Source organism: Triticum aestivum, chromosome 5B (genome assembly GCF_018294505.1).
Source record: "Triticum aestivum cultivar Chinese Spring chromosome 5B, IWGSC CS RefSeq v2.1, whole genome shotgun sequence".
NCBI lineage: Eukaryota > Viridiplantae > Streptophyta > Magnoliopsida > Poales > Poaceae > Triticum > Triticum aestivum.
The window spans coordinates 91,029,571-91,040,506 of NC_057807.1; the positions used below are offsets into that span (position 1 = coordinate 91,029,571).

General features: G+C 48.1%; 1 protein-coding gene across 1 annotated transcript; it reads right to left on the minus strand.

The window, feature by feature from the left end:
• Positions 1 to 8,332: 8,332 nt before the first annotated feature.
• On the minus strand, positions 8,333 to 10,665 carry LOC100873126 (transcription factor HHO6). Its single transcript, XM_044531123.1, has 5 exons — positions 10,273 to 10,665; positions 9,932 to 10,173; positions 9,061 to 9,337; positions 8,875 to 8,951; positions 8,333 to 8,756 (listed from the first exon to the last, which is right to left on the minus strand). Exons 1-5 carry the CDS (start codon positions 10,523 to 10,525, stop codon positions 8,472 to 8,474), a joined length of 1,134 nt encoding a protein of 377 aa, XP_044387058.1. The 5' UTR covers positions 10,526 to 10,665; the 3' UTR covers positions 8,333 to 8,471.
• Positions 10,666 to 10,936: the final 271 nt, after the last annotated feature.

A 10,936-nucleotide genomic window follows, 5' to 3' on the forward strand; every position in this document is an offset into this window, starting at 1 on the left:
GGATATCATTTGGAATTTACTTTTGCTTTGGTATTTATTTGTTTTTCATTTGCTATTGTTACGACAAGTGAAGAAGGACTCGACAACAAAGGCATGGATCCTTATTTGATCATACTTATCCTATATTTTAAAAAAATGCATTATGTTTTATGGTTACTATATGCATACTTTTTAATCTCTTAGCTAGCGTATCGACTGACACATTACCTTGATCCGCTTGTCGCCTATTCACTTGACACCTAAGTAGAATTATATAGTATTCTGGTAGAGTAGAAATGCTTAGCCATGCTTATTACCCTATGAGTGCTTTGTTGAATGACCTCTGAGTCGTTGACAATTGAAACTTATCGCTGAGCTAGGCTAGTTGGCCCTTGTTGGCCTTCTCTATCCTCTTCTACTTTGGGTGAAACTTACCATCTGAATACTGGCGTGTGCGACAGCTGAATCAAGGATTGAAGGAGTGATTGGTTGCCCTTCACAAATTGAAGGGGGCAATCCATCGTCCATGCTGCATGAGGCATAATAAGTCTTGGATTTGAAGATTGTGATAACAGTACAACCACATGCCATATGGGCACCGGCTTGGTCAAGTAAGCTAGTCAGCCTTAGGTGTCGATGTCTCCGTACCGCAGATGGGATAGCTACCCTGTGGGGAGTATCCTCGGCACAGATGGGGGTGGTTTGAGGACATACTCTCATTTTCGTGCGCCAGACTCAGTGAGCATGTCGCATATTTGGGGGATCTAGCCCAAAGACCTCATCACAATCTCCCTGCCAGTATACCGAATGGTGTACTATGGTGTACTACGGTAGCAACGGCTAGTGGCAACAAGTCGGGATTATGTCGTGTGGATAAAGTGTACAACCTCTGCAGAGTGTAAATCTATTCGAATAGTCGTGTCCACGGTCATGGACGACACATTTCTTGACATACAAGACCTATCTTTATTATTCCTCTTGTCCCCTATTCTTGGAACCTATGATGAGTGTGACTTGATCGAGGGTCCTCACTTTGATGAAAGTTATTCTAGAGATAAAACATGTTTTCATCAAAAAATGATTTTATCCAACTGCTTTATTTGTCAAACAAAATTAGCTTTTGTGCAAAAGAGCCATAGAGCCTTCCTTTGAAGCCACATGTAGCTATTAGGTCCTTCCCCTAGGGAGGCATGTTGAGTACGTAATGTACTCATGGCAATAATTTTGTTGAACAACAGAGTTCCATGAAGACAAAGGTGATGACTACAATTACTATGGCGATCCGTAGGAGTGAGTTGGCTTACAATCGCCACTTCACACAATACATAAATAAGATCATACATCATTCAAAATACACTAATAGACCGGCTACGGTCAAAATCAAAAGAAAAGAAGACAACCCCAAATGCTAGATCCCCGATCGTCCCGACTGGGCTCCTCTACTGATCATCTGGAAACGATACATAGTAACGACCAAGGGCCTCATCAAACTCCCACTTCAGCTCAGTTGCGCCATCTGCGCTGGTATCCTCGGCACCTGCATCTGTTTTGGTAGAATCTGTGAGTCAAGAGGACTCAACAATCTCACACCCGCGAGATCAAGACTATTTAAGCTCATAGGTAGGTAAAGGGGTAATATGGTGGAGCTGCAGCAAGCGCTAAGCATATATGGTGGCTAACATACGCAAGTGAGAGCGAGAAGAGAAGAAACGCAACGGTCGAGAAGCTAGAAGCGATCAAGAAGTGATCCTGAAACTACTTACGTCAAGCACAACTCAAACCGTGTTCACTTCCCGGACTCCGCCGAGAAGAGACCATCACGGCTACACACACAGTTGATGTATTTTAAAGAGGTCAAGTGTCGAGTTATCTACAACCGGACATTAACAAATTCCCATCTGCCTCATAACCGTGGGCACGGCTTTCGAAAGATAATATACCCTGCAGGGGTGTCCCAACTTAGCCCATCATAAGCTCTCATGGTCAACGAAGGATAAACCTTCTCCCGGGAAGACCCGATCAGTCTTGGAATCCCGGTTCGCAAGACATTTCGACAATGGTAAAACAAGACCAGCAAAGCCACCCGACTGTGCCGACAAATCCCGATAGGAGCTGCACATATCTCGTTCTCAGGGCACACCGGATTGTCTAAACATCCGGTAGGCCAGCCTAGAGTTGCCCCTGGTGGCCACCGGCGGCTGACAGGTTGGACCAACACTCACGACGAGCACTGGCCCGGGGGGGGTAAATAAAGATGATCCTTGGGCTCGCGAAAACCCAAGGGAAAAGGGCTTAGGTGGCAAATGGTAAAACCAAGGTTGGGCCTTGCTGGAGGAGTTTTATTCAAAGCGAACTGTCAAGGGGGTCTCATAAATCACCCAACCGTGTAAGGAACACAAAATCAAGGAACATAACACCGGTATGACGGAAACTAGGGCGGCAAGAGTGGAAAAAGTCACCAGGCATAAGGCCGAGCCTTCCACCCTTTACCAAGTATATAAGGTGCATTAATTAAACAGGAGATATTGTGATATCCCAAAATATCCATGTTCCGACCAGGAACAAACTTCATCTTCACCTGCAACTAGCAACGCTATAAGAGGGGCTGAGCAAAAGCGGTGACATAGCCAAACAACGGTTTGCTAGGACAGGATGGTTAGAGGTTTGACATGGCAATAGGGAGGCATGATAAACAATGGCAGGTAGAGCTAACATAGCGCTAGAGCGAGTACTAGCAAGCAAAGATAGAAGTGATATCGAAGGTATGGTCATCTTGCCTGCAAGGTTCTCAGAGTTGTCGAAGGCTTGATCCTCGTAAGCGTACTCAACAGGTTCCTCGTGCACGTACTCGTCTCCCGGCTCTACCCAAAGCAAGAACACAAGCAATGGAACACAATAAATCACGGTGCAATGCACAAGCAACATGATGCAATACATGTCATGATATGCGAGATGTGATATGCAATGCATATGCGTGCTTTGGGAGGAAAAAGGATGAACAAGGCATCAACTTGGCAAACCAAGTATGCCTCTGGAAAGATGAGATGATTTCGGTTGAAATCGATATAAGGATCACCGGAAACGGATGCACGGTTTGCAAATGGCAAGCAAGACAAGAATGACACAAATCTGCGATTAACAGCACGATGCTACTTAGCATGCAACAAGAAACTATGCTACAACACCCCAACATAAAAACAAAACATATGGCAGTGATCTACAGGAGATGCTTAACAAAAGAGGAACACTGAGCTACGGCTAAATCACACCATAACAGGTTCAAACAAGCATGAGAAAGTGCAAAAAATATCAGGTTGGACATGGCATAAACAGCATCACGAAGCAATGTTCAGAGCAAATTATCAACATGCTACAGGAACTTATAATAGCAAAACAAGACATGGCATGAATCTACTCAAAGCATAGACCAAAAGTCCCTTACTGACCATAAGCCAAAAAAGATCAGAAAATATGATGGCACCCATGTGAACATAGCAAGTTTCGTTAACAGATTCAGCAAACAAAGCATGGCATTGACAGAATTACGAAGGCACCTTCACGAGCTCGATGCACTCACTACAGAGCATTTCATGATAAACTAAGCATACATACATCAAGAAGACATGGCATAAAAGCTATACATGGCAAGAACAACATCATAGCATACACGTATCAACTACAACAACTTTGGCAAAATTGAATAACATGTAAAAAATCTGCCAGGAAACATTTTGAAGCAAAAGTAGAGACATGGTAGACTACTCCATAATTGCAACCAGGACCATGGATGGATAGAGCATAACCATGTGTTCAAAACACCCTTACTGAAGTATCTCAAATTATGCATGGATCTCTCTGTAGCAACATGTTTACATGGCATTAAAATTACAGCAGAACAGGGACTAAAATCAGCATTATCACGAAGCCTAGTTTGCATGCTTGTGCTCGTCACCACATTGATCACAAAAATACATGGTAAGCACCTCTGTAAAGATGACATAGCATAGTTCAAAACACATTTAGGGATCAAGTCCATAGGATGCACACATCAATCATGGCAAAAATGACAAAAGAGCTCGTTCTGATAAGAATCTGAAACTAACATTATGAAGCACTCTTCCAACTGCATTTCAGGAATCAAGATAAACTCAAATGAAAATGATGCAATGAGATGAAAAGATGTACTCTTCGAGACGAACAATTCGGTATGCTACACGCCCAAAACGGAGCCACGGGCGCAAAGTTGTGGGGCGATGAAGATGCAACAAAATTTATGACAGATTAAGGACTTGGGCGAAATTTTCGGGGAGAAGAAAAGTCGTCAACCGAGGCGGTGGATCTGGAGATCGCCGGAGAACGCGGGCTTCGCCGGAGAAGGGGCGCCGGAGCTCGGGGAAGCCGGAGGACGGGCGGAGGAGAGGCCGGGGCGGCCGGATCTGGCCGGATCTGGCGCCGGCGATGTCGGGCGAGGCGCGGGGAGGCGCGGGATGGCGGAGGCCGGCGGACGGCGCTGCGCGGCCGGCGGCGGTGCTGCGGGAGTGGGCGGCGGCGCCGGGAGACGTCGGGCGGCGGGGCGACGGCTGGACGAGGCGGCGGGCGCGGGAGGAGGTCGGCGGCGGGGCGTGGCCCGGGTCGGGCGCGGGAGGGCCCGCGGCGGGCTTTCGCGGGCCGGCGGCGGGGGCGGGGCGGCGGCGCCACGTGGCAGCTCGTGGGTGGCTGGGGCGCGGGGCGGACGTGCACAGCTCCGCCCGGACGTGTCCGGCGGCGGAGAGGGAGCGGGCTAGGGTTTGGGGATCCGGAATTTTCGGAGGGGTGCACATCTTTATAGGTAGAGGGAGCTAGGAGACTCCAAATGGGGTGCGGTTTTCGCCCACACGATCGTGTCCGACGACGGAGAGCATGGAAGTGACTTAGATGGGTTATTGGGCTGTTTAGAGGGGTGTTGGGCTGCATCACAAAAGAGGCCTATGCGGTTGTGCGGTTAACCGTTGGAGTACCAAACGAGCTCCAAATGACCCGAAACTTGACAGGTGGTCTACCGGTGCTATACCAGGGCCACTTGGAAAGGCTTGGTCCATTCCGAGAACATTCAACACCCGCACATGAAAAGAGATAAGAGGGGTGCGCCGGTGCATGTGGGAGTGTCGGATTGCGAAACGGACAACGGGGAAAATGCTCGAATGCATGAGACGAACACATATGCAAATGAGATACACATGATGACATGATATGATATGCATGACATGAATAAAATGCAAAACAAAAGACAAAACCCAAGCACGGAGGGGATATCATATCACATAGCCGAAAATGGCAAGAGTTGGAGATACAAAGATGGAAAGTTACATCCGGGGTGTTACAACACTCCACCACTACAAGAGGATCTCGTCCCGAGATCTAGGACTGAAAGAACTCCGGATATTCGGAACGGAGGTGATCCTCGCGCTCCCAGGTGGCTTCTCGGTCGGAATGGTGTGACCACTTCACTTTCAGGAATTTGATTGACTTGTTGCGAGTCTTGTGCTCGGTTTCTTCAAGAATAGCAACGGGGTGCTCATGATAAGAGAGGTCTTCTTGGAGGTCGATCTCTTCGAAGTTGATAGTGCGCTCAGGAGTCTTGAAGCACTTGCGAAGCTGTGACACGTGAAACACATCGTGCACGTTTGCAAAGTTTGACGGAAGTTCAAGTTGATAGGCGAGGTCGCCTCTTTTGCCAATGATCTTGAAAGGACCCACGTATCTAGGGGCAAGCTTCCCTTTGATACCGAAGCGACGAATGCCTTTCATTGGAGAGACGCGGAGGTAGACATGGTCTTCGATTTCAAAAGCCAAGTCACGGTGCTTGCTATCATAGTAACTCTTTTGGCGCGATTGCGCGGCTTTGAGATTCTCATGAATGACTTTGCACATTTCTTCGGCTTCTGTGATCAAGTCGTTGCCAAGAAGTTGGCGTTCACCTGTCTCAGACCAATTGAGAGGAGTACGACACTTTCTGCCATAGAGAATTTCGAATGGGGCCTTGCCCGAACTCGCTTGGAAGCTGTTGTTATAGGAGAACTCGGCATATGGAAGACAATCTTCCCACTTCATACCAAAAGAGATGACACAAGCCCTGAGCATATCTTCAAGGATTTGATTGACTCGCTCGACTTGGCCACTTGTTTGAGGATGGAAAGCTGTGCTGAAACGAATGTTGGTGCCCATGGCCGTCCGAAAGGATTCCCAGAACTTAGAAGTGAAGATGCTTCCACGATCTGAAGATATCAATTGTGGAATACCGTGCAAGGAGACAATTCTGGAGGTGTATAGCTCTGCGAGCTGAGCTGCTGTGATAGATTCTTTGATAGGAAGAAAATGAGCCACTTTGGTAAGCTTGTCAATGACAACGAAGATAGCATCATTTCCACGCTTGGACTTAGGAAAACCAGTCACGAAGTCCATCTCGATATGGTCAAACTTCCATTCCGGAATAGCAAGAGGTTGGAGGAGACCAGCTAGCGTGGACTGCATCGACTGCTTGTGGCTAAGATGGAGTCGCTATGCATTTTACTTTCCGCTATTTTCTGATTGTAATAAATGCCATGAGACATTTCTATATGTGTGCCTTGTGGCAAGATTTATTAACTTATAATATTTTTATGTATTGTGCAATGATACCATTTTGCTGTGTTGCCAACAATGATCCTAGGGTTGACAAATATACACAGAAGGGCCAGGAAGTTAATTATGGGTTCTCACACTTGGTCACTACACTTTGGTGGGACCGAATGTCATCTCAGTTCTACCGAGCTTCTAGGGTTTGGATATGGCTCTGTCTAGGTTGAACTCGGTGGGAATGTATCGGTGGGACCGAGTTTGACATTTAAGGTTTCGACAGATTGGAATGTGGAAAAGTGGTTGAGGGTTTTGGAGCAATATCTTCCAGCACTTTGAGAAATTAAGTCATCATCAAAATCTCATCTCCTTTTAATAGTATTGGCTTTCCTATGGACTCAATGTGATCTTGAATCACTAACCAAAAATGAAGAGTCTTGAAGCTTTTGGCAATGTGCTTCCTTAGCATTTTAAGGGATCCACATCCACATGTTCTTGCCATGCCAACATTGAACTTTCCTGAAATCTATCTTTGAGTAGGCATTAGTTCAATGATATATATGTCGTTATTAATTATAAAGACCACCCGGGGATTATTTGCACTTTTAGATAGCCTCTCGGCGACCTACCCGTTGAAGACGGCCCGGATGATGTCGGAGAAGGACGACATGGCTAGGACTTGGTGGTGGGAGATGGGATCGGCTAGATGAAATGGATAGAAGATGCTCTGTATACCATGTAAACTTGTGGTAAGCGTCGTACCTCGTTGGAGGCGACGGCTATATGTTATATAGGCGCGGGCATATCCTTGAGATAAGAAAGAATAGAGAGATTGAGATGAATGTTGTTGCAAGAATCTTAGCTATCTATCTTTATCTAACTAACTCGGTTGAGTCCACCCGGATGCGCCTCAACTACGTGACACAACACGTTTAGCGTGTGGGAGCAGAATCAAGAGACCGCGAGAAGGGGCTAGGAGAGAGAACCTGTTATGGAGAAAGGAGCCATCGTCGAGGACTGCAGATATCTGCCAACCAACACGCGAAACACTAGCACGATGGCTATTAGACAACAGAGACTTCGGACCATCCAATCAATGTCCTTGGCTTGGGAACTTCGGACCATCCAATCAATGTCCTTGGCTTGGGACAACATATTACCAGCTGGCAGCGGTCATGAAGTGGAAGGGGCGGCAAACAGAGTGACGGGGTAAAAAAAATGTCGTTTATTTGAAGAAGAAAAACAAATAGAATTGTTGAGGTGGCAGATTTGCTTCGGTGGAAGGCTACATGTTGATCGCTGATGTGGATGGGCTGCATGAAGAGAAATCGAATAGTAGGGAGCTTCTATTTAGATATAATATTTCCCTCAAAAAAAGTTGGATATAATAGATACATATGTGTGCATGTAATGATGCAGGGGCCTCTGAGTTAATCCCCCTTTCTACAAAAACATTAGAACATAGTAATGTTATGTCCACTAACATCTAGTGAGATATTACCCTTGGTTTATCGCGCCACCAATATATGGATTTTCCAAACTTACATATTAGTGTTGTAGCATAGGATGAAGATCCAAGGCTCTGCTGCCACACGGAAAATTGGCAGTGAGCTCCTCCTGGTGGATGCCATGGAGTGCACGCACGACAGATCGTCACCCAATTTTTTAACCAAAAGTTCTATAGAATGTTAATAACATAGCTCATACAGTATAACCCAACGACTCACGTCAGTTCAGTTAACTCTCGGCACATTCCACCTCAAAAAGAACACACCTCTCAATCTCAGAACCTCTCACCCACTTTACACAAAGAAGAAGAAAAAGCCTCAATCCTGAACCCCTCAGCGGTGTGTTGCTGTGCAGCGTGCCTCTGAAATTCTACACATGTTCTTTTGTGTTCAAGACGACAACGAAGCCTTCGTGCCGTTCTGCTGCATCTCCCAGCTGTAGCTCGCCGACTTGCCGTCCTCCTCTTCGTTCTCCTCGCCGCCATCGCAGCTGTCTCCGACGGTCACCGACATCCCCCGGCTCGACACGGTGAGCTGCAGCGGCCCCTGAGGCGAGCCAGACTGCGACGAGCTGTGCTGGGACGTGGTGTACTGCTCCGGCCGTGGCCACTGTCCGGCTGACGCCGACTGCTGCTGGTCGCCGTCGGATGCTCGCCGTGTGTGCAGCCTGTATTTCTGCAGGAAGAGAATTGTATTTCTGGTAAATGTTCTGATGCACATGTGGTCGGAAACATGGAAAATTGTACTCTACTAGATTAGATTGATGAACAGAAAGAAGTTAATAAGAACAAACCTGCAGGTGGCTCTTGACCTCATCATTCGTGAGCCCATCCACCTTCATCATCTCCCTGATTTGCTTAGGAGTGGCCACTGCATCAACAGCAAAGCAAAATTTCAGCACACCAGCCACGAAGAACATATCTTAATTGTCCAAAGCATTCCGACAAATAATGTGATTTACGAAATGCTCAACCCCCACCTTGCGGGCCGCCGAGGCGCTGGAGAGCGGCGACGAACCGGCGGTGCAGCTCCGGCGACCAGCACCTCCTGGCCTTCCGCTGCGCCGACTGCTGCTCGCGTTGAGCGCCAGCGTCCGTGACGGCGCTGCTGTCGGCACTCGGGGCGGCCGGGCAGGGGGCGTCGATCGCTGGAGATGAGAAGGACAGCTCCGGGACTGCCATGGCCGCCGCCTCTGGTCTCTCCGATGATTTTGCTAAGGTTGGCAAGCCATTCAGTGGCATGAATGCATTGGACACCTGATGCAATTCAGATTAACAACACAGGTAAGAAACAAGAAACAGACAGATACGCTATCTGAAATTGACTTCTTCAGAATATGAGCTAATGAGATTGGGATTGTTGTTGTCATGGGAATGGGATGCAAAATCTGTAGGATAAATTGACATCTTTTTTAAGAAAACATTGACACCTCAAAACCGCCACAAAAAAGTAGTATGATCTGAAGATAGCAAGACAAGCCATCTTGGCATATTTGTGGTGCAAAAATCTCCAAAATGAACATTGCACATGAGCTGAAAAAGCTAGCACAAAATTTCCCCACTTTTCACTGACGAGACGAGTTGTAAAGTTTCCCAGTTTTTCAGTGTCACATAGTTTAACAATTCGCCATCATTCTTGAACATTATAGTACAACTTTTTAGTATTTTTAGTTCTTGATGACATTATGCTAGTATACTTTTCACCCTTTGCAAAACAATCTTAATTAAATTATCTAGTTAGCATGATTAATTAAGCACAGGTTATAAAATTCCACCTCGTTTTTACATTTGATAATTTGAACTGGCCACATCTCCTTTCGGTGTTCCATAGTTCCCATTTCATGGCCCTACCTTTTGCGCGTGTTTCTTGACGCTGTCGCCATTGCTGTTGCTGGTGCTGCTGTGGCTCCCGCAGGTCCAGAGCTGCGCGGAGCTCATCCAGCTCCGCTTGTCGCTCGCGTCTGCTTCCGTCTTGACGACCTCCGCCTTCCTCTTTTCCGGCGGTGCAGGTGACGGCGACGGCGCCGGTGCGAGCAGCTGATCCGGCGCGGGTCTCCGGTGCTGCGCCACCTCATCTTTCAGCCACTCGATCACTGCACCCAACACGACAGAAAGATAAAACTCAGCCAAACAATTCAATAAACCTGGAACCGTTTGCGACTTGCGAGAGCGGGGCGGGCGGACGGACGCACCGTCGGCGATGAGGTGGACGCTGATGGGGAGCTCGCGGCGGAAGACCTCCATCTTGGCCTTCTCGGCCTCGAGGCTCCGGGCGCACTCCTCGAGCCTGGCCGCCTTGTCCGCCGCGCTGGACCTGGCCACGGCCGCCCTGAGCGAGTCTGTCACCGTCCTCGCCGCCAGCGCCCGCAGCCGGTGGTCCTCCCCCGCTCCGCTTCCGCCGCCGTTGAGGACGACGGCCTCCTTCTGCACCGCAGACGACCCCATCGCCGCCGCCAGTCCAGACTCCAGAGCTCCCTCTCACCGCGCGAGATGCAGCACGATCGACCCCGGTCTCGCCCGGACAGATCCACAACGACGGAGAGGAGGTACTGGTAGGAGTGGGAATGGAGATGGTGGTGCCGTTTGCGTGCTGGTGCCGCGTTTATACCGGAGGAGGAGACGGTTCAGGTGGCCGGGGGGAGGGCAGAATGGTCATTTCGGAAAGGAACAGCATGGAATCGTCCACGGAAGATACTACTGTCTTCTTTCTTGCTCCCTACTACTCTCCTACTTATCCTTTGTAAATAAATAAAACTAGGGGGGGGGGGGGGGGGAATGTTTGTCGACAATTCACTGGCGGGGAAAAAGTTCACGGCGCTTATTACCAAGCTGCCCAGTGCTTTTCTAGCTAATTGT

Excerpts from the sequence above, each read along its gene's own strand:
- LOC100873126 (XM_044531123.1), bottom strand. The coding sequence starts at position 10,525 with ATGGGGTCGTCTGCGGTGCAGAAGGAGGCCGTCGTCCTCAACGGCGGC. Across the intron at positions 10,174-10,272 it reads CGTCCACCTCATCGCCGACG|TGATCGAGTGGCTGAAAGAT; the intron begins GTGCGTCCGTCC and ends TGTTGGGTGCAG. Across the intron at positions 9,338-9,931 it reads TCAAGAAACACGCGCAAAAG|GTGTCCAATGCATTCATGCC; the intron begins GTAGGGCCATGA and ends GAATTGCATCAG.